Raw genomic sequence first — 24392 nt, 5'->3', positions numbered from 1 at the left:
GTGTTGGTGACTGAACTTTTGTTAGCCTCAATGGATAAAATTACCCTGTGTAAACACTGGCATCCAACTTTGGCCCAATATCAGTGTAATACCTGAGGTAAGGACTGGTCAGAGCATTGTTATGGTTACAGTGTGCAAGGCTTGAGGCTGGTCCAGTCAGTGCACACAGAAAAAGTGTGAAAGAACCCTTTGTCTCCTTTTTAATTTGTAGGGCTATTCCTAATAGACTGAAGGACTGTATCAGTCTGTCAGCTGTATATTGTCTTAGGTTCACTGAATGTATAAAGCTGATTAAATGAGGGCAGTTTTTGGCAAACTGATGCCTTTTTAGATGATATTTCAAAAAGGAGGTTCCTAAAGGTTGACTCTAGTGAGCAGAGGTTAGTGTGTTTTCTTGCACTTTAAATTTCTCTCAAGTTCACATCACAGCTGCTGGTTATACAAGTTAAGAAAGCAGGTTAGATAGACTCACTGCCAGAGTGTAAAGCCTGACTTGGTTGCATGTGCATGAGGATATGTCCTAATAACCAATAACCAATGACTAATCACCATTGCTCCCAACCGGCAAACACTGATCACCATTGTTCCTATTAACTAATCATTATGTTTATTATTATTTCCAGCAACCAATCACAGATCATTATAATTCCCAACTATCACTAATCACCACTAGACCCAGTGACCAATCACTGATCACCATTGTTCCCAACAACCAACCACTATTCAGTGTTGTGTTTAACCACTAATGACCACTCTTGCTGGTGACCAATCACTGATCACCATTGTTTTTAACAACCAATCACAATTGTTCCCAACCACCAAAAACTGATCACTATTATTCTTAATGACCAGTCACTGACTACCATTGTTCCCAATGACCAAACCTGATCACTTCTTTGTTCTTGGCTCTATTTGCAAGTAATACATATGTTACAGTGAAGTAAATTTTAATTTAATTTTAATTGAATTTTTTTTTTTAATTTTAATTTAATTTAATTTTAATTAATCAGAATTCCAGTTCAGTTCTACTGGACACAGACACGGCCATACACACTACAACATGCAGTGAAGTTGTTCTGTCTGTAACCATTTCCTTTGTGTCTGTTCTCCAGCTACTCACTATAACTGTTCTTTTTACCTGCATTGGAAATGCCATTGTTTTCTGTTCTGATAAAGTTTTAATGTATTGTACAATATATTGTATACTAATGTGCTGTATTGTATTGTATTATAGATGGCTTCAGATAGTCTTGCTTCTTCATGTAGAATGTTTTGATTGGAAATAATAATGAATATGACACCTTCTGTTGACGTCTCTCACATTTCGAGCGTGCGTTAACTTCTTTCTCCATGAATAAGTTTGATGTTATGAAGCCACTTCTTTGCTTGTATGTGAATTTTCAGACATGGCTGCCCTCTTGAGGCTGATATTCCTTGAATGTATCTGGTGTTAAATGCACTCTATCACTCTAATCTCAGTAGCTGGGGTCACAAGTGGTTTGACCCCACTTTTTCCATTTTGTGGATTGCAGAATTCTGCTGCCAAGCTGGTTCGAAAATCAGAGGCTCATGTGCATGTTTTGTAGGTGTTGTGTTGGTTAACATCGATATAATATCAATCCAAAATATAATTGCAAGCCGGTATCAATAAAGTCCCGACCCTGATAAATATACTCAGTTTCAGCTACAGCTGTTCAGGGATCACATTCTTACAATAAACTAAAGCTGAACTGCCACCAACAATTTTCAAGGCTTCTGAAATTCAATTCACCCCGGTAAAGCGTTTCACCTTATTATTTAAGTATATGTTTTTATATAAAGCTATTTAGCAAATATAGATAGCTTTCCTTTCACAAGTAAGTATCAAGTGATTTATTATACATAAAGAGACACATTTGTCAGCAAGAATACTGAAGTATTTCTCTCTTTTTTTCTCTCTCGCTTTTAATGTTTGACTAATCTAGTATAATTATGCTTCAAGTTTAACTAGGAATCTTTTTTCTAATGATTATAATCTCTATTACAGCAAATTGTCAACTGTTATTGTATAAATTAATATGAAAAACGATGTAATTTCTTTTGAACCGTAAGACTTAGTCAAAACATGCATTGTTTTAATGAACCCTTTTTACTGATGTAACAGACTGACCCGCAAATGTAGGGACATGTCTATTAACGAATATTAATAATGACATATAAAATAATAAGCGCGCATGATGAAATACTTTTTGAAAGTGCGAGAACAAGTGTAATTAAACAATAACTACTGAAGTTTTGCATTAATCACAGATTTTATCACTGGTATTCTGTTAGCATTAAAATGAACATCTCTGAGGGAAAAAATTGATTAGGCTATTAGAAATTTGTCTTATCCATCCATCCATCCATCCATCCATCCATCCATCCATCCATCTATCTATCTATCTATCTATCTATCTATCTATCTATCTAGAAACACTGTAGGAAAGGTAATACCCTGCCTGGCCAAAAATAAGTGGCATCGTTTTGATAAGCTAATAAAACGTCACAACTTAACTCATTATAACTTCAACATTCAAATTCATAATTACATTTTATTTATCACATACACAATCACACACAGTATGACATGTAGTGAAATGCTTTTTATGACTGTTCATGTATAAAAGAAATCAAGATACAGTCAAGAATTAAAAACGAATTTAAAACAGAGATGAAAAATAAAATAAAATACAAAAATAGAATAATAAGGACAATAAGGAAATCTGCTCTAGAATAGTGTAGGAGTGTAACGCCTTGTCAGGCGGAGGAGTGTTAGAGTCCATGTGCAGATTTCGTAAAGGACGGTGGGCAGAAATCGTGGTCAAGATAACGAAAGCAAAGGGTCAAATACCAGAAAGCTGTCGCTCAGAAAACTAATCCAAAACACAAATCCGAAACTCGAGGTCAAGAGATAAACTGGCAAGGTCATACACGAGGTAACTAGACAATAACAGAATAAAGGCTTGGCAAGTGACACAAACGGAAACAATGTTTCGCAATGAGGCTGAGGTGGCACGCTGCTTAAATAAGCCTCAGTACCGGAAGTGGCCAGAGATAGTTAATATTCGGGCGAGGGCTCCCTCTGGTGTTCTGGCCCAGACTGTTGTGTGACAGAACCCCCCGTCTAGGGACACCTCCAGGTGTTCGTCGTCGTGGGCGCCCCCTCGGGCGAGGGGCCAGTCTGTGGGGAAAGTTCAGGTGAAATTCTTCGATGAGTGCAGGGTCCAGGATGTCCTGCCTATTGACCCAGCAGCGCTCCTCTGGACCGTACCCCTCCCAGTCCACCAAGTATTGGAGGCGGCCACCCTGTCGACGCGAGTTGAGAATGGTGCGAATGCGATAAGCGAGGGAGCCGTCGATGTCCAGGGGAGGAGGTGGTTCATGGGTTTCGGAGCGCGTGGTTTGAGGTTCATGATAGGGCTTGAGCAGAGATACATGGAACGTGGGCGAGATACGATAAGAGGCAGGCAGTTCCAGGCGATAAGAGACAGGATTAACCTGACGAACGATCTTGAAGGGGCCGATGAATTTGGGGCTGAGTTTGCGACAGGGTAGTTTGAGTTTCAAATTACGCGTGGATAGCCAAACTCTCTGACCCACCTGGTAGGCTGGGTGAGGCCGACGTCGGCGATTGGCCTGAATTGCCTGTCTTCGTACTGCCCTTTGAAGTCGGACATGGGCTGGCTCCCAAGTCTCTTGGCTACGTCTAGCCCAGTCATCCACTGCGGGGACATCGGAGGGTTCTTCAGACCATGGGAATAAAGGTGGTTGATAGCCTAGTACACATTGGAACGGCGTCAGCCCCGTAGAGGAATGGGTTAAGGAGTTCTGGGCATATTCGGCCCACGGGAGGAACTCACTCCATCTATGTTGCTCCTTGCTGCAGTATACTCGCAGGAACCTCCCCAGCTCTTGATTCAGGCGTTCGGCTTGTCCGTTGGACTGGGGATGATATCCCGAGCTCAGACTGACGTTGATCCCCAATTGCTTACAGAACTCCTGCCATACTCTAGAGGTAAACTGCGGCCCTCGGTCTGATACTATGTCCTCAGGGATGCCAAAATTTCGGAACACGTTATGAAAAATAGCTACGGCGGTTTCCATAGACGTGGGTAGGCCTTTCATAGGGATGAGTTTACAGCCCTTGGAGAACCGGTCTATGACGACCATGATCATGGTGAAGCTCTGTGACTCGGGGAGGTCTGTGAGAAAGTCTATAGAGAGGTGCGACCAGGGGCGTCATGGGATGGGTAGCAGTTCCAGCAGGCCCTCAGGCAAATGGCAGTCAGTTCGAGATTGGGCGCACATGGGACAGGAACGTACAAACCCATCCACATCCTGATTTAGAGAGGGCCACCAAAAGGTCCGGCGCAGTAGCTGAGTAGTGCGGTGCATACCTGGGTGGCCGGTGCTGGGGCTCTCGTGGGTCCACTTAATCAGTCTGTGACGGAGTGTCGTGGGCACAAACCGCTTGGAGGGTGGACAGTTTGGGGGGGGTGCCTCGGAGGTGCAGGCCCGTTCGATCTCACCCATGAAATCCCAACGTATAGGAGCAACCAGCACAGACGGCGGAAGGATGGTGTCTGGGTGAACGGAGGGTTCGCAGACTTCATGAATTCTAGAGAACGCATCTGCTTTTCCGTTTTTGGACCCAGGACGATAGGTTACCGTGAATTTGAATCGCGAGAAAAACAGTGCCCACCTGGCTTGGCGTAAGTTCAGACGCTTGGCTTCCCGTAGATAGGCTAGGTTACGGTGATCTGTAAGAATGAGGAACGGGTGAACTGCCCCCTCCAGCCAATGTCTCCACTCCTCCAGAGCAGCCTTCATGGCTAGTAGTTCCTTGTTACCCACGTCATAGTTCATTTCCGTCGGGGTTAGCTTACGAGAGAAGAAGGCGCATGGGTGTAATTTGCCTGACTCTGGCTGGCGTTGAGAGAGCACCGCCCCGAGGCCGCTGTTGGAGGCATCAACCTCTACTGTGAACGGTAAGTCTGGTCGGGGGTGCCGGAGTATGGGGGCAGACGAGAAGCTTTGCTTGAGCTTACTGAAGGCATTGCTGGCTTGGTCAGTCCATCTGAGTTTACGTGGCTTCCCCTTTAGTAACGAGGTCAAGGGACTGGCTATGGTGCTATAGTTCCGAATGAATCGGCGATAAAAGTTAGCAAACCCCAGAAATCGCTGTAAGCCCTTAATGTTGGTGGGCTCCGGCCAGGATGTGATCGCTGATACTTTGGACTGATCCATTTCTATTCCTTTTTGAGATATCACATAGCCCAGGAACGTTATGGAGGGACGGTGGAACTCACACTTTTCCAATTTTACGAAGAGGTTGTGGGCTGCTAAACGGTGAAGTACGTCACGAACGTGGGAAACATGTTGCTCATAGTTGGATGAGTAAATCAGTATGTCATCTATGTACGCTATAACGTGACTGTGGAGCATGTCTCTGAACACTTCATTTATCATAGATTGGAAAACCGCTGGGGCGTTGGTGAGTCCATATGGCATGACTAAGTACTCATAGTGTCCATTCATGGTGTGAAAGGCTGTCTTCCATTCATCTCCTTCTCGTATCTGAATCAGATTGTAAGCACTGCGCAGATCGAGCTTAGTGAATATTTTAGCTCCTTGTAGCTGTTCGAGGGCGGCCGGGACTAAAGGGAGTGGATAGGGGTACGGCACAGTGATGGCATTCAGACCGCGATAATCAATGCATGGCCGGAGCCCTCCATCCTTTTTTTCCACAAAGAAGAAACCCGCAGCTGCCGGTGATGTAGAGGGTCGGATATATCCGGCAGTGAGGGCCTCTTCGATGTAGTCCTCCATGGCCTTTTTCTCAGGGATGGAAAGAGGGTAAACTCAACTCTTGGGTGGTGTGGTGTTAGGCAGGAGTTCTATGGTACAATCCCATGGTCTGTGTGGTGGGAGCCTGGTCGTGTTCTCTTTACTAAAAACCTCCTGCAGGTCGGAATATTCTTGAGGGAGCGATATTAGATTGGTTGAACCTGGGCTTTCTATGGATGTAGCGAGGCATGGACGAGGAGTGTGAGCCTGAAAGCAGTTTTTTATGCAGGAAGGAGCCCACCTGCGGATGTCACCGTTCTTCCAGGAGATATCGGGGTCATGAAGCTGCAGCCAGGGGAAGCCCAATACTACGGGGTTAGATGGGGAAGAGATGACAAAGAATGATAGTCGCTCACGATGGAATAACCCGAGTTGGAAGTCTATGGGTGGTGTGTGATGAGAAATGAGGCCCCCTCCGATGGGTTGGTCGTTAATGGCGGTCACATGGAGTGGGGGCATGCATGGGACTGTGGGGATGTGAAGGTCGTGCACCAGATTAGCATCAATGAGGTCAACCGCCGAGCCCGAGTCAATCAGTGCTGTGACACAGAACTTTTTGACACAGAATTAGCAAAGAGCAAGAAAGCAGGAAGAGAAACCTTGGATAAATGCTCAATAGTCTCTACCTGGGTTGTAGCTGGCTTCTCAGGACATCGAAGCACACGGTGGCCCGGTTTGCCGCAGTAAAAGCATAGCTGGAGCTTAGTGCGCCGCTCGCGCTCAGCCTCTGTAACTCGAGCCCTCCCTAGTTGCATCGGTTCGGTTAGATCCTCTGTGTGTTGCTGGATATCCATCATGCGGCGTGGCATAGCACGTGAACTGGTGGCTGCAGGTCGGTGTTGACGGCGCAGGTTGTCTAGACGAATGGCAGTGGAGATGTATTGGGATAGCGTCATGCTGGTGTCGCGGCAGGCCATTTCTGCTTGTAATCCTGGGTTGAGTCCCTCGCGGAACACCGCCATGAGAGCTGTCGCATTCCATCCAGACTGAGCGGCCAACGTGCGGAATTTAATGGCATAATCCGCGGCCGCGTCCCTCCCTTGGCACAACTCCAGCAACTGTACAGACACATCCTTGCCTCCCGCTGGGTATTCAAACACTTCCCTGATTAAGTTCGCGAAATAATCCGCGGACACTTTGACTTGGGGTCTGAGTCCCAAACCGCTGCAGCCCAATCTAGCGCTCGTCCGGTTAGCAGAGATAATATGAATGCGCACCTGGTTCTCTCGTCGCTGTATGCCTCTGGCTGATGAGCGAAATAGTTATCGCATTGACGAAGGAAACCCCTGCAGTGATCGGCGGATCCATCGAACTTTTCGGGTAAGGCAAAACGAGGAAGTTCGCTGCGTACGTGGAATGCCGACGCCGTGGCAGCTGTTTGTTCTCGCGGCTGTTGCTGAAGTTGTAGATTAGCGGCTTTCAGCGAGTCAACCTCTTCCTGATAAGCACGAAGGAGGGCTCATTGTCGCCATAACGCCGCTCGCATATCCGCTGGACTCATTTCAGGCGAAGCATTCTGTAACGCCTCGTCAGGCAGAGGAGTGTTAGAGTCCATGTGCAGATTTCGTAAAGGACGGTGGGCAGAAATCGTGGTCAAGATAACGAAAGCAAAGGGTCAAATACCAGAAAGCTATCACTCAGAAAACTAATCCAAAACACAAATCCGAAACTTGAGGTCAAGAGATAAACTGGCAAGGTCATACACGAGGTAACTAGACAATAACAGAATAAAGGCTTGGCAAGTGACACAAACGGAAACAATGCTTCGCAATGAGGCTGAGGTGGCACGCTGCTTAAATAAGCCTCAGTACCGGAAGTGGCCAGAGATAGTTAATATTCGGGTGAGGGCTCCCTCTGGTGTTCTGGCCCAGACTGTTGTGTGACAAGGAGGTTGTATAAGGTAAAAGAATAGACAAAATATGAGGGGGAAAAAAGTAAAAATATATTGCATATGAATAATATAAAGTGGGAGGTTGTATAATGTAAAATAATAGACAAAATATGAGGGGAAAAAGTAAAAATATATTGCATATGAATAAAATAAAATGGGAGGTTGTATAATGTAAAATAATAGACAAATATGAGAGTAAAAAAGAAAAATATATTGCATATGAATAAAATAAAATGGGAGGTTGTACAAGGTAAAAGAATAGACAAAATATGAGGGGAAAAAGTAAAAATATATTGCATATGAATAAAATAAAATGGGAGGCTGTACAAGGTAAAAGAATAGACAAAATATGAGGGGGAAAAGAAAAATATATTACATATGAATAAAATAAAATGGGAGGTTGTATAATGTAAAATAATAGACAAAATATGAGGGGAAAAAGTAAAAATATATTGCATATGAATAAAATAAAATGGGAGGTTGTATAATGTAAAATAATAGACAAATATGAGAGTAAAAAAGAAAAATATATTGCATATGAATAAAATAAAATGGGAGGTTGTACAAAGTAAAAGAATAGACAAAATATGAGGGGAAAAAGTAAAAATATATTGCATATGAATAAAATAAAATGGGAGGCTGTACAAGGTAAAAGAATAGACATAATATGAGGGGGAAAAGAAAAATATATTACATATGAATAAAATAAAATGGGAGGTTGTATAATGTAAAATAATAGACAAAATATGAGGGGGAAAAGAAAAATATATTGCATATGAATAAAATAAAATGGGAGGTTGTACAAGGTAAAATAATAGACAAAATATGAAGGGAAAAAGTAAAAATATATTCCATATGAATAAAATAAAATGGGAGGTTGTACAAGGTAAAATAATAGACAAAATATGAAGGGAAAAAGTAAAAATATATTCCATATGAATAAAATAAAATGGGAGGCTGTACAAGGTAAAATAAAGACAAAATATGAGGGGGAAAAGAAAAATATATTACATATGAATAAAATAAAATGGGAGGTTGTATAATGTAAAATAATAGACAAAATATGAGGGGAAAAAGTAAAAATATATTCCATATGAATAAAATAAAATGGGAGGTTGTACAAGGTAAAATAAAGACAAAATATGAGGGGAAAAAGTAAAAATATATTCCATGTGAATAAAGTAAAATGGGAGGCTGTACAAGGTAAAAGAATAGACAAAATATGACGGGGAAAAAAAGTAAAAATATATTGCATATGAATAATATAAAGTGGGAGGTTGTATAATGTAAAATAATAGACAAAATATGAGGAGAAAAAGTAAAAATATATTGCATATGAATAAAATAAAATGGGAGGCTGTACAAGGTAAAAGAATAGAAAAAAAATGAGGGGAAAAAAAGAAAAATGTATTGCATGAATACAATAAAATGGGAGGTTGTACAAGGTAAAATAATAGACAAAATATGAGGGGGAAAAGAAAAATATATTACATATGAATAATATAAAGTGGGAGGTTGTATAATGTAAAATAATAGACAAATATGAGGGGAGAAAAGAAAAATATATTGCATATGAATAAAATAAAATGGCAGGTTGTACAAGGTAAAATAAAGACAAAATATGAGGGGGAAAAAAAGTAAAAATATGTTGCATATGAATAAAATAAAATGAGAGGCTGTACAAGGTAAAAGAATAGAAAAAAAATGAGGGGAAAAAAGAAAAAATGTATTGCATGAATACAATAAAATGGGAGGTTGTACAAGGTAAAATAATAGACAAAATATGGGGGGGGGTGTTTTGCATGAATACAATAAAATGGGAGGCTGTACAAGGTAAAAGAATAGACAACATATGAGGGGGAAAAGTAAAATATATTACATATGAATAAAATAAAATAAAATGGGAGGTTGTACAAGGTAAAATAATAGACAAAATAGACAAAATATGGAGGGGAAAAAAGAAAAATGTATTGCATGAATACAATAAAATGGGAGCCTGTGCAAGGTAAAAGAATGGACTAAATATGTGTGTGGGGGGGATAACAATGACTGATGTTGCTCTGAGTATGAATATACTATTGAATAAAGTGTAAAGTGTGTGCGGTTATGGTGTTTTCTACAAAATGAGCTAAAACTTTACTTATTTGCGTGGAATGTATTGTGACTTATAACTTATGCTGGTGTTGTGAACGTTCAGGAACATCGTGCGGGAGGACTGTAGTACAGCGATCAGTGAAGAACTACAAATCCCATGGGCCTTATTTAATGGCGTAATTTCCGCGCGTGCCGTGAACAGCCAATGGAGGCGCACGTCGCCGGCGTAACGTCCCTCCCCTTTTACAGTTGCTGTTTTTTTCTCTTCAGCGTTCAGCGACCGTCGGCGCCATATTGACGATTACAACGCTTTCTGCAAAACGTTAAAAAACACACATTTGCCAAAATGCTGTACTTGGAGGACTACCTCGAAAGTAAGTATATACGTGGTTTTATTTTTTCGTGCCCGCGTGAGCGGGTTTATTTGACTCGCCGGCTGCTATTTTGCCGATAATGGTGCGCAGCTGTTAGCCTGCTAGGCTAGCCCGTAATTTTGCTTTTTCTTCTCTCTGGCAGTGATCGAGCAGCTACCCATGGATCTCCGCGACAGGTTTACGGAAATGCGAGAGATGGACCTGCAAGTACAGAGTAAGACACTGCGATCGGGCTCCCGTGTAACAGCCAAGTGGGCTAAAACTAAACCCTGCACCTCGAGTCAGATGAATCACAACATTATAAATGTTTATTATATTTACAGCCAAGTTCTTTACATTTTTTCTCTGATGAGATCTGAGCTCTGAAAGTTTAGAAGGATCATCTTAAAAACTAAGGATGCGCGGAAACTCCTTCACTCTGAGATGTCCCACTCATTATAGGCACACTTTGTCCAGTGTCAAGTGGATAAGACAACAAAAACAAAACAGTTTAGTGACCAACACAACAACTGTCTTTATTTACAAGCACGTGAACTGATAAACACACGTTTTTACAAAATTTTGTATAAGTATCCCCATCTTGTAGTGTTATAACCTGGAACTGAAACTTAAAAGTGCTTTCAGGGTGTGTATAAATAATTAATGCTCTCCCTGTGGCTGGGTGTTTTAGGATTCATCCACCTCCCAAAACACTAAACCTAAAGTGTGCACCCGATCAGGCATAACATTATGAACACCTGCCGAATAGTGTGTTGATCCCCCTTTTACTGCCAAAACAGCGCTGACTTGTTGAGGCATGGACTCAGTTAGATCCCTAAAGGTGTGTGTGTGTGTGGCTTGTGAATACTTGCAGGACTCAAAGGATATTTACAGGACTTGAAGGATTCTTTTGATAGATACTGACCAATGCAGACCGGGAACACCCCACAAGAGCTGCAAGTTTTGGAGATACTCTGATCCAGTCGTCTAGCCCTCACAATTTGGCCCTCGCTCAAATCTTTACGCATGCCTGTTTTTCCTGCTTCTAACACATCAACTTTGAGGACAAAATGTTCACTTGCTGCCTAATATATCCCACCCACTAACAGGTGCCATGATGAGATAATCAGTGTTATTCACTTCACCGCTCACTGCTCATATGAGCTATGGTTGATCGGTGTAAGTGTACACTAAAGTGTAAACGTCTGTGTGAACAGAGATGAACTGGTAACCCATCCTGGGTATGTTCCCAGGATTGGTTCCTGATCCTGACCAGGATAAAACACTTACTGAAGGAGAAGCTGAGTTCCCCAGTGTAATAACAGAAACACAGAGCCCAAATTTCCAGTTCCATTTTGGCGAGACATTTGTAAAATTTTAATTTAAAACACAGCGTCTGGCTTTGTTTGAGCTGAATTAGGATCTTTATTGGCCGTATGTTTGACAGTCCATATGTAACGTGGAGTCTCTAAAGGAGGTAATTAGTAGGCACATGCTGAGAATTTTGATGGCAACGACCCAAATGAGTATAAAAAATGCGCCTTATTACCGTCTTACCAATCAAGTCTAATATCATGCACTCACCCCTGTGAGATGAGGTCCATCTCAGGGCAGGGCTTATTAGCAGTAATGAGTTTGGTATGTAATAGTAGTGAAATTTTCACAGTATGAAAACTTAATCTAAAAATAACATGTTATTGATCAATGTTAATTAACCATGGTATATTAAAAAAATAGCAAAAGTGTCTAAGTGTTGGAAAGACCTTTCCATAAATCTCTTGAACTGTTAGTATTTATTGTGTTGCCATACTATTAGCAATGAAACAGTGAGGGAGGATGGCATTCTGAGAAGAGGGAAAAAACTCAACTAACATGGTAGTGATTAGCCAGTTCTTTCTTATTTTTCGGGTTTGGTATGGTCACTAATGAAATATTTGTCGGCGTGTGGGATAGCCGTTAGTTATAGTTAGGAAAATGCTCAAGGAGCTAGCATGTTTACAAAAATCATAGGGTTAAACAGTGAAAGGGATTTTGGTGCCTTTGTGTCCCCTGGAAAACAACTGGGTAAGAAGCAATGCAGCAAGAAACTTTATCACGTAAAATAAAATTATATACAGAAAGTCAGCAGGTAACAATCTAAATATACACCATTGACTAACCACAACACAGTAAGTTAATTCCGACTCCGTATCAGATCAGTAGGTTGAGACGGCCACGCTCATCATAACACTGCTTGTGCTTTTCAGATGCTATGGACCAGCTGGAGCAGAGAGTTAATGAGTTCTTTGCCAACGCAAAGAAGAACAAACCCGAATGGAGGGAGGAGCAGATGGAGGTTATTAAGAAGGTAGAGGACAAAAAAAAGCAATTTTCACAGAGCACCAATAGAACATCTGCTAGAAATAGCACTTTAATCCCAAAGCAGACGGCTTTATTTACCATTCGAGGACAAATTTGTCTGCCTACCTTGTGTTCATTTTTGTTCTGTTTTTTTAAACTGCTGTGAACTGTTGATTTATTTATATCTGGCCAAATACTTTTCTTTGCACGTAATCTGTCATGTAACTTAATAAACATATTAAAATTGCCTATTGAAAGTGATCAAATGAATGACAAGAATGATTCGTTTTCTTGTAGGACTATTATAAAGCGTTGGAGGATGCTGATGAGAAAGTCCAATTAGCCAATCAAATCTATGATCTGGTGAGTGAACATTTTTATGTTGCACTTTACCTGCGTCACCACTAGATGGCAGTCACTCTCTGCGAATAAACTGGTGCTTAAGAAGAATTTAAACAGCTGATTTTCCAGTCTTGAGTTTACAGCCAGAAAGCACGAAATGCTGATAGTTATTAAAAGTATGTTTGCTGTGGTTTAAGAGCTTTTGTTGTGTTTTGCGTCGATTAGGTGGATCGACACTTAAGGAAGTTGGATCAGGAACTCGCAAAGTTCAAAATGGAACTGGAAGCGGACAACGCCGGCATTACAGAGATCCTGGAAAGACGTAAGGAACATCCAGCTGTTATTTAGGCAGCATCCATAGAACGCTTTCACACTTGCCGAGTTTTGTCTATGGGTTTATGCAGGAGGCAAGAAACATTCTGTGTTTTCAGTTGAGCATTTTACTCTGTGGGTTGCTAAACCAAGGCATGAGCCAGAAGCAGATTTTGTATGCAGGCTATTACTTTTTTTTACTCATAGTCAGTTATCAGTCAAGCAAGCTTAACAACCAGAAAATAAAAAGCCACATTTTTGATTGATATTTTTTTATTTATTTTATTTTATTTTATTTATTTATTTATTTGTTTATTTAAAGCAAAAATCAGATATCTCAGTCCAGAATCAGGAACACACGTTATGCAGAAACAAAACCAAGCTAAAATTCAATTTTATTTGTATAGCGCTTTTAACAATGGACATTTACAAAGTAAAGTCCCAAGTAAAGCAGTCATAAAACTCTCCTCCAAACCACATGTAGTCACATCACAGTCATACATAATGAGAGAAAATAAAACATGCTACACACACTTGAATAATATAATTAATGTACATCGCATGTGAGGGCAGAATACTACAGCACAACACGATGCTTCGTTAGAAACCTTGTTAGAAAAGGATAACGACTATGAACTCATTTGTTTTTCTGTAGTCTATATTAATACACTCAACATGTGTTCTAACACCACATTAGCTACAACGTTTCAGCCTAGGTTTCCAGGCAACCAAAACATTGGATTTGTTGTCTTTATTGCTTTTACTTGCTCAGTGGGCTAGCTAAGCATAACTTCATGTGGTTTCACCTGAAGGAGTTTTTAACTTGTTTTGGAGGAAGGGAAAAGCTTATCAGTATTTACACCGCAAATGCAATTTGGCTGGCAAGCAGCAAATTGCTTTATAAATTCTACTCTGCTCCTTTAGTCTAGATTGGTTTGTGTTTGCATTTGCATGTTTATTCTTATTGAACCATTCTGAAGAAGTCTTCTTCTTTTTTTTTTTCTTACTGCAGGGTCTTTGGAAATGGACAGTCCTTCTCAACCTGTCAATAACCATCATGTTCACTCCCATGTCGCTGGAGAAAGTAAGACATACTACTTACTCTGTCTCCACCAGACATGCCTTCATACATTATACCCTGTTTCTTTTTGTAATGTGTGTGTGTGTGTACTTATCAGAGAGGAAGTACAGCACGCCAACTCACCACACTACTGAGCATGTGCCAGAGAAGAAGTTTAAATCTGAAGCTCTTCTCTCAACTCTGACATCAGATGCCTCCAAAGAGAACACACCGGGTAAAAATGCACACACACACACACACGCTCTCAGAATGTCAATTCATGCTATTGAGCCCTGTGTGTGCACAAATTGTTCTCTATAAACATTGATTGACTGCTTCAGGCACTTTGCTAACGTGTGTGCGTGTGTGAGACAGGCTGCAGAGTGAACAGCACATCCTCCTCGTCCAACAGCGTGTACAATGTGAATTCCTCCCAGTCTCTTTCCTCCTACAACCTGAGCCTGCCAATTGGTCCAGCCACCGGTGCAGGGGCCATCAGTATGGCAGCAGCTCAGGCAGTGCAGGCCACAGCACAGGTAAAACAAAACCCCCAACACTCTCACTCCTTCCTTCTTCCCCACTGTTCATTATTTTCTTCTCTCCACCTGCTACATCTGTATTGTTTCAGTGCACATCTAATAGTTAAAATACTCTTACTGTTTCATCGTTACATTTGAAGGCAAAAAGGAATATTCAAGTTTAGTACCTTTTTACTAAGGTACTTTTTAGTACCTTAGTACAACTCGACTCAGGAAAATGAGTGCAAAATATAAACCTGACCATTTTTCTTCTTTTCAAATTTTTTATTTAATTCAAGTAAAACATGTTGCTTTTAACAAATCTCTTGATTTCTTTTAATTGTACATTGCATTACGTTATACATAATTTTACATACGGTATTCATTTATGAAATGCAGTGTTGAATGTACCGTACTAGATTTCACAGCTGTTTTGGGGTGTATGTGGTCTCGCATTGCAGATGAAGGAGGGCAGGAGGACATCGAGTATGAAGGCTTCCTATGAGGCCATTAAAAACGACATCCTGGCTCGAGACTTTGCTTCAAGCAGAGAGTCTTCTGGCTACATGTCCTCGACTCTGGCCTCCACTCTCACACAGAATCTCACCACCAGCAACAGCTCAGACTCCCGCGCTGGGCGTAAGAGCAAGTAAGACCCTCGCACACACGGAAAGGGGAACATCACATATTCCTTCTTAATTTATAAATCTGTTTCCAGTATTCCTGTAATCAGTGGAAAAACTATTAAAAAAAAGCCATGTGAAGTAATTGATTACATATACTGGATTTTGTTTCCCATTTCGAGAAAACGGAATAGTAGCGCTGAACTGACTATTTTAATATGACCTTTATGACAGATGGCTGATGTAAATAATAGCATTGCACTTCATTTGGCCACTGGCCAGACCGAATCCATTGTGGATGCAGAGTTGTATAGCTGAAAATAAATCTTGAATATTCAAACAACCCAAGATATGACAAGCATGATTATTTATTAATTGTAAGAATCTAAAAACAAGGATTTCTTTGTGTGTTTTTGTGACCAGGATTTTGAGATTTCTTTTCCCTGGAAGCCTGGTATCATATTAACTGATTTGGTTGTTAACAGTCTGTATCTCTCTCTTCTTTAACTTGTGTGTGTCCAGAAACAACAATAAGTCTTCCAACCACCAGTCCTCGTCATCTTCATCCTCTTCTTCCCTGTCATCCTGTTCCTCCTCCTCGGCTCTGGCTCATGAGCTGGCCCAGCAGACGGCTGCACTACCAGAGAGTGACAGCAGCGGACAAGTGGACTGGACTTACGACCCGAACGAGCCCCGCTACTGCATTTGCAACCAGGTACACACACATTTCTCTTTGTTTTTATGGCCACGTTGAGTAAATTGGTCCGGTTTGTTCCATAGTTGCAGAGACTATGTTAAGTATATTGTTTTAATCATAAATCCCTTTTAAACAAAAATGGTGAAATTCTGGCATTCAGGCAAGTCAATAAAATATATATTATTGGTCAAGGTCCTGTAAATAAAAAGACCATTATTGGTCTCATATACCTGCCTGTAAATCAGAAAACCCTCTTCTTGCACTAACAGGTGTTCATGTCTACTCAGTGTTTAGTCTAGTGTCCTGAGTCCTGACTTTGTTTTAGTGTTAAACACAGCAAGCCAAAAGCTCAGATTATACCTTTAAGAACATCTGTCCTAAATATAGTGACGAAGGCACTAGTTATTTCGTGGTGGACACTGTCAGCCAAAAGTTTTGAACACTCTGTATAGGATCGTTTTTGTTTAACTGATTTCGGACTTTAACCAAGTTAAGTTAAATTGGCTGAGAAATGATTTATAAAGCACAAAGATTTAGCTTGCTTTATTTATTTATTTGCCATTGGGTATCGTTTTCTTTAGTCTGTACAAATAATCGTGATAAATTAAGGAATAAAAGACAGAGGGTTGCACTGTTATAGGTCTGATATAAGTTACATTTATGATTATATAATAATACCCGCATGACCAAGTGTTTTATTTCTGTTATACCACATTGAATTTCCAGTAGTTGTTTTCTTCTGATTATTAAACAGTTTGTTAATAGCTTTAGATTAGAGCATCTGCCATTGAAGTTTCTGGGGGAACAAATAGCTATGCTAACGAAAGATAAGGTTAGAATGAGTGCAAAAAAATCGCTCAGAACCTTCTGAGCAGTAAGATTTAAGTGTCCAGCAGCAGTGTGAAAAAATTCCAACACTTCTGACTGGCAGTGTAGGTTTAGCAGCGCATTTACCTGCCAGATTCACTTTAGCCTAAAATCTACAATTAACAGTTGTCTGGTAGGGATCGCAAAACATTGACTCTCTTACCACAACCTGTATTAACCCAGTGGAGCTCTCTAATAAAACCTAATGTGGAAATCAATACACACAGTGCAGTTAGCATTAGAAATTCACCCTGGAATACCGAAAGCATTTTCTCTGCCCTCATATGAAGTTTTATTCATACATATCGTATTAGGACGCTTTCTTGGTCGTGGCGAACTCATTTTTGTATAATATTAATGTTTTACTTTTTCAGTAATTTGTACATTATGATTTTGTTAATAAGTCAAAACAAAAAAAGTTTTTGTCGGTCTCATATATTTGTTTTTTTTTTAGGTTAGTGGAAATTCCTGTATCACTGGCTGGCTATTTTCCAAAATTCCCTCTCAGCCCACACCCACTTGCACAGTGTTATTTCTTAGTGTCGCTTGTTTCAGGGAATATGCCCATGAAGTAAAAGAGATGCAATAAAAAGAGTCTTAGCCACAGCCTTGAGTGCTGTTGTATACAGTTTGGTAAATTATTTAGGTGATTTTTTTTTTTTTGCGTGTGCAAATGCATTGACTCCCCATTGTCTTCTCACGCTTTGGTCAGGATAGGCCACAAAATATTATTTGCTAACAAGATATTACTTTTGTTTTGTATTGTAGGTAAACCAAAACAACTTTTAGTTTCATGTCTCTCTCTCAATCTCTGTTCCACTGTGAATGTATCTTTCATCTTTGCCTCTGCAGAAATGCATAATAAGTCTCTCTACATTTGCAGGTGTCTTATGGTGAGATGGTTGGCTGTGATAACCAGGATGTAAGTACACTTCCTTCACTCACATATCTTCAGTAAACAGAGCCTGGTCACTGGAACACGCAGGGCTAGATGAATGTTTTGTTCATCGTTGACTATAGCTGTGGGATATAATGTGGTGTGTTCATACGGAACCTGTGTTTATATTTTAAGTCTATCAAGGCAAATATCATTGTTCAAGTGGTTTGTTATAACATTATGGACCAGTCATGGCAGCTAGATGATAATTGAGGCTTACTATTTGTTTAGTTTTCAGATCATTTAATTGTGTTCAAATCTCTTAATTGTGTTCATAAAGTAGCAATATTTTATATATATTGATATACATATTAAATATTGTTAGCATTTTGAATTCTGAACTGTTGTGTAGCTTTCACATTAGCCATAAGCATGATGAACACATGGCTCTGTTAAAGCCTAGAAATAGTTAGCATCACTAAACTTCACTGACACATATAATGATTATTCTTTCCTCTTAATGATTCAGAGAAACTTAAGAACGGAACATTGTGTTAATTGGCAAAATTTTGTTGTGTGCAGTGTCCTATCGAGTGGTTCCACTACGGCTGTGTAGGTTTGACCGAGGCACCTAAAGGAAAGTGGTATTGCCCACAGTGTACAGCAGCCATGAAGAGGAGAGGAAGCAGGCATAAATAAACATCCATCCATCCATCACCCCAGAGCTGACTCCAGAATCTCCGACCCAAAACTCTCGACCCAATCTCACTGCCTGATTCTCCCCCCTCGTTTCCCTCGTGAAAACTGTGCGAGAGAAAGTCTCCAATGTGATCTCCGCTTTGTGAAATGTGAAAATGAGCTTTTGAGGACAGTGTGTTTGTAAATGTAAAATGAGACACGACCTTTAGTTATTTTTATCTTCGATTAAAGTCCTGATTGGTAGGGAAGGGTTGTTAACATGCACCCAACCCTCAGACATTCCTCAGCCTGCCATGCGTGATGGTAGGGATCATGACCTCCAGCACAAATTAGTGCATCTCACTCCTATTAATCCATATTCGCAAAGACAAGACGAACTCAGAAATGTAGTGCGGAAACGTGTCGATAAACCACGGACCCCGGAAATTCACACAAAACCCGCAATGCCTCTGAACGAGAAGAGCCAGATGATATTGGTGTTCTCTGAAGTGTTTGTGTATTCAGTACACCAGGGATTTTCAATCCAGGTCCTAGGGGTTCCCCCTGCACTGCTGATTTAGTGTTTTCCTTGCTCTAAAATGCACATTTTAAACTCAGTAATGAGCTGGTGAGTGGATACAGGTCTGATGAGAGCAGGAAAAACACTAAATGCCCTGTACTGCAGTACTTCATGACCAGAAATATGGGATACTCTGCAGTCGGTATGTTGAGTTGTGCTTCACTTGGGAATGAAACCTCATATCTCAAGACACAACACATTTTCAAGAAATTTGTGCTTATCTGTAAGTGTGCATTTCATTATATATTAGTCAGGATTTCATTCAGCTAAGTGATTTGAGGGCACAAATATATAAATAAAATGAAAAAGAAAAAAAAAAAAACAGGAAAATGTGTGCACTTGCAGATAAGCATAAAATCGGTTTTTGGCTAGGCTTTTACAGCCAGGTGCTGCCAGGTGTACTATAGAAAGAACACAGTGATTGTTGGTGTGTGTGTTTGTGTGTATGATGTGATGTGTACAGAATGTGTGTAAATGTGTAGTCTGGCCTGCACTGAACTGGTGATTCAACGTTTCCTAATTGGGGGGAAAAAATAAAACGATCAATAATTTTGCTATTTCTTGTGTTAAAGTGCCTTTTCTGCTTAACTCGTTTCATCTGTTTTTTCCAATTATATCGAATGGGAGTATAAAGTATACTTCTTTGAGAGTTCCATGACACATTAGGTAAAATAAGTTTTATTCCTGGTCACAAATGTCACGAAATAGGAAATTACCAACATATTAGCTTTACACACCATTCAACTATAACATTAATTCTACTTCTAGTCGACAAGTGACGTGAATAACGTTGATTATCTCATTACAGTGGTATCTGTTCATGCAAGTGTAAGGATCTGATGACTTTGACTAAAGTCAGATCGTGATTGAAGATTTTTCAAACACAGGTCTCATGGGATGTTCTCAGTATGCAGGATGCAGTGGTTAGTACTTACCAAAAGTGCGCCAAAGGAGGACAACTGATGAACTGGAGACCGCATCACGGACACCCAAGGCTCATAGATGCATGTGGAGAGCTAAGGATTTATGGTCTGATTGCACAGAAGAGCTACTGTAGAACAAAGAGCTGAAAATGTAATGCTGGCTGTGATAGATAAATTTCAGAACACAGTGCAATGCAGTGTATGAAGCTGTGTAGCTGCAGACTGGACAGAGTACCCATGCTGACCACCACTGAAAACACCTACAATGCACATCAGAACTGGACCATGGAGCAATGGAAGGCTGGTGAGGGAACAACTGTTATAGCTGTTTTAATACAGGGGACCATAAATGCATTACATATAATAAATGATATTGTGGGCAAGCTGGTGTAAGACACATGAAGGAATACAGCACATATGGATGTCTTGTTGGAAAAAGTGGCTCGGTCTGATGAATGTTTTACGTCACATGGACAGCTGGGTGCGTGTGTGTGTCACTTACCTGAGTAAGAGATGGCACAAGGCTGCATTATGGGAAAAGACAAGCCAGTGGATGCTCTGGGCAATGTTTTGCTGGGAAAACGTAGATCCTACGTGAATGCTATGTACCACCTGTCTAAACATTGCTACAGATGAAGTACACCTCTTCGTGACAACAGGAATTATTAATGAGAGCCTCATTCAGCAGGATAATGCTGTCCGTAACATTGCATATATGGTTCAGGAATGGTTTAAGGAACATAGACAAAAAACTTGCAAGGTCTCCAAATTCCCCAGATCTCAACATGATCAAGCATCTGTGGCATGTGATGGATAGAAAATAATATTCACTGAGGCCCAACCTCACAGCATACAGGACTCCTCAGTGAGTCAGACCTGTTTTGGTGGCAAAAGGGGAATGTACACAAAATTAGGAAGGTGGTTTTAATGTTATGGCTAATTGGTGTAATTTGTTTGAGTTTCAAACTATACAGTAGACTATAAAGAAATAATATTACATGATAGATTGCAGAAATGATGTATCTTTATTAGGCTTTATTTACTATGATGTTTTTCTCCTGGAAGGCCAAAGTAGGCAAAATAGTTCATCACTAAAACAGAATCGTCTCTAAATGAATAAATAAGAGCCTGATTGACAGATAACCTTTACATATAATCAACATTTGAAGAAATCAGTAGACTATTATACCACAACATCACTGCATTTTCAAATCCAATTGGTCAGAAGGTATTGATTGCTTTCTAGGACAGCAGTAGTTATGGCTTTAAGGCAAATTACGGGTCTATATTATTGTTTCTGTAGTAACAACTTACATAGGGACTTGTCTGGTGAACCCTGAACATAATCTAAAGCTTTAAAGGATCCGATTTGTTGCTATTTAGCAAATAAATAAAGAAATAAAAATAATAATATTAATAATAATTGCTGAGTTCTGCAAGAATTTTTTTGAAACATTTATGAAAGGAGTCTCGAGTCAGTGTAGGTCTTATTTACTTCAAGATGGAACAAAAGAGAGGCTGTTGAGAACTTATTATAGCTATTTTATTACAGATGTTCCACAAATATGACCATAAATGCATTACATATAATAAAGATATTGTTGGCAAGCTGGTGTAAGACAGAGGGAGGAATACAGCACTTATGGATGTCTTGTTGAAAAACTTATTGTAAAAGTAACTCTGCTTCACGCTGCTGATATTTTCTTTTAACTGCACCACACCAAGTGTTTTCTATCTTACCTAAAAATGTATACCTTTTTCAGGTATATCTGTAAAGTAAATAGCTCAACACATAGAGCATTAATTATATAAAATGATCACCAACAATAAATTTATTAAATTTATTTATTAATTTTATTAATCAGGCATAACATTATGAGCAGTGACAGGTGAATTGAGTAACACTGATGATCTCCTCATCATGGCACCTGTTAGTGGGTGGGATATATTAGGCAGCAAGTGAACATTTTCTCCTCAAAGTTGATGTGTTAGAAGCAGGAAAAATGGACAAGCGTAAGGATTTGAGCGAGTTTGATGAAGGGCCAAATTGTGATGGCTAGGCCACTGGATCAGAGCATCTCCAAAACTGCAGCTCTTGTGGGGTGTTCCCGGTCTGCAGTGGTCAGTATCTATCAAACGTTGTCCAAGGAAGGAACAGTGGTGAACCGGTGACAGGGTCATGGGTGGCCAAGGCTCATTGATGCACGTGGGGATTGAAGGCTGGCCCGTGTGATCTGATTAAATTGCTGAAGAAGTTAATGCTGGTTGTGATAGAAAGGTGTCAGAATACACAGTGCATGATGGGTCAGGGCTGTTTTGGCAGCAAAAGGGGGGCCAACACAATATTAGGCAGGTGGTCATAATATTATGCCTGGTCAGTGTATACTAAACTGAAACTTGTTATATTAGTTTTCCAAGGAATATATATATATTGTGTGCACATGGTGCATGAATGTTGTGTGTGTGTTTAGGGGTGTATGTATGTACTATTTGTGTGTGGCAGGGCAATTGCACAGTGCTGTATGTATGTACTCTGTGTGTGCGTGTGTGTGTGTGTGCGCGCGCTGCATGTTAGAAATCCGTTATCCCGCTTTTAAACCTCCAGTCGAGTTCCACTGCGCCGCTTCTGTAAAAGATCCCTTCTTCTCTAAGAGCAGTAAGGGGTGCTTCGTCCACAAACTCCAGAGAGGAAGTAACTGTTTACTCTCTCTCTCTCTCTCTCTCTCCATTAACGCAAACCAGGTGGAAGAGCTCCTCCGCGCACTATACAGCAAGCGGACGAAAACAGCATCTGATCCCTCTTTTCTGCTCATGGAATAAGTTTCACAGTCGTTCTGGGATATTTTTTTTATTAGTTTTTAATCCAGTCCTTTACTTTTCCGCCCGGCTCTTTTTGGCCAGAGCTCAGGAGCGCAGTTTTGGATCAGTCGGAGAGAGAGAGAGAGAGAGGCGGTGCTGGAGTTCCGCTACTCGGCAGCTCCTCGGGGGGAAAAACGAAGAAAGAGCTTTTTAAAAACCCTTTTCCACAAGCTTGCCCCGCATATTCCTTAGTGTATCCAACACTGCGTGAGGATGTGGCCAGGTTTTTGAAAGCGCATTATTTCGGTGACCATCACTACGCATTGTTTTTCTTTTTCTTTCTCCAAAAAAAGTTTAAATGCAGAGCTGAAAGTTTGATGGTTTCTTAAAATTGCGTGTGTGTGTAACCCTGAGGGCATTGATGACCATTTAAAAGGATGCAAGAGCGACTGTAACATCACATCACATCACATCCATGGTACCCTATGTATCTGGGCATCGGGATGCTGCTGCGCCAGATCCTGGGGTTCGGGACGCTGAGGCGCACATGGCGCACGGCCCCCCTTGTGCTTGTGGGGCTCGCTGTGTTTCTTATCTACCACACATCTGTGGTGAACCGGACAGGCTTCAGTCCTGGACAAAAGGACCAAAAGAACAAATCAAGGATGAGGGACCGCACAGTGCTTCTCAAGCATCCAAAAGAGCTTGTCTCTGTACTGGAAGTGTGGCATGATCACAGTGAAGTAAGTGCACAACTATTGAAAGAGGCTCCTTGGAAAGTTCTGAGTGAGACAACCTAGCATCTCATAAAAGATCTTCCTAAAATTCTGAACAATAAAAGTACTTCTCTTTGTCGCATCAAAAGTGCACCTTTTGCATAATTTGTACTGTTTGTATCTTTTTTATCTGAGTAATAAAAGTGCACATTTAATTAGCTTTTACAGTACTGATGAAGCTTATGCTGTAGTTTATGCTGTAGACCTGTATTTGATGCTGAGTAATCAAAATTCATCCAGTCATCAAATCTCTTCTCGTATTTTACTGAGATGTCTTGTATATGCCATAGAATAAATGGAGTGTTTCAGGAATGAATTTGTGCTTTAGGAAAGTTTTGTTGCAGGAAGAACAGAATAGAGATCCTATCATTAAAATACTCTATTGCTTGACCTTCACCATGACCATGACCTGGAAGCCACATAATGCCCTGTTTGACCTTCAGCAGGATTTCATACAAACAAAAAAAAATCATCCAGTTCAGTAGGCACACTGAATAGTGCTCAAAAAAATCCAAGAAATGTAAAGTTTGTCCTGGATATAAATCAGTGTGGTCACTTTAGAGCTGTTTTGCCTGGTCTCCACTCACCCTATTTTAAGTCCTTGTTAAATATAGTGGGTGAGCATTGTTTATTTATGATGGGTGTCTTTGTGAGGGTATTTTGGGAGGACAGGCTCGAGGCTGGATGGCAGTTGGCTAAGAGGCCTCGTAGAGGAGGGGCGATTTACAACTGCACACATGTTTCTGGTCAGTGCTGACATTGCGCCCACCTGCATCAACGCTTTAGAAGTGCAG

At 40.6% G+C, this 24392-nt stretch overlaps 2 protein-coding genes across 2 annotated transcripts in view; both read left to right on the top strand.

The window, feature by feature from the left end:
• The first annotated feature begins 10091 nt into the window (after positions 1-10091).
• ing3 (inhibitor of growth family, member 3) lies at positions 10092-19422 on the top strand. The gene is made up of 12 exons (XM_058417594.1): positions 10092-10227; positions 10370-10441; positions 12453-12553; positions 12844-12909; positions 13114-13210; positions 14213-14284; positions 14379-14495; positions 14636-14796; positions 15240-15427; positions 15924-16116; positions 17849-17887; positions 18425-19422. The coding sequence occupies exons 1-12, from the start codon at positions 10200-10202 to the stop codon at positions 18539-18541; spliced, it is 1251 nt and encodes a 416-aa protein (XP_058273577.1). The 5' UTR covers positions 10092-10199; the 3' UTR covers positions 18542-19422.
• A 3168-nt stretch (positions 19423-22590) lies between these two features.
• cped1 (cadherin-like and PC-esterase domain containing 1) overlaps positions 22591-24392 on the top strand; it is a 65430-nt gene continuing 63628 nt past the window's right edge. The window contains exon 1 of the mRNA XM_058417725.1: positions 22591-23565. Within this exon, the coding sequence (XP_058273708.1) occupies positions 23308-23565 (258 nt within the window). The 5' untranslated portion in view covers positions 22591-23307. The remainder of the gene's footprint in view (positions 23566-24392) is intronic.

Source organism: Hemibagrus wyckioides, linkage group LG19 (assembly GCF_019097595.1).
Source record: "Hemibagrus wyckioides isolate EC202008001 linkage group LG19, SWU_Hwy_1.0, whole genome shotgun sequence".
Classification (NCBI taxonomy): Eukaryota; Metazoa; Chordata; class Actinopteri; order Siluriformes; family Bagridae; genus Hemibagrus; species Hemibagrus wyckioides.
This window is presented reverse-complemented; position numbering and strand designations above follow the sequence as displayed.

What these genes read in the sequence shown, in the direction of transcription:
- ing3 (XM_058417594.1), top strand. Translation starts at nt 10,200, where the DNA reads ATGCTGTACTTGGAGGACTACCTCGAAA. An exon ending in GCTACTGCATTTGCAACCAG is followed by an intron (nt 16,117 to 17,848) that starts GTACACACACAT and finishes CTACATTTGCAG; the next exon opens with GTGTCTTATGGTGAGATGGT. An exon ending in TTGGCTGTGATAACCAGGAT is followed by an intron (nt 17,888 to 18,424) that starts GTAAGTACACTT and finishes TGTTGTGTGCAG; the next exon opens with TGTCCTATCGAGTGGTTCCA.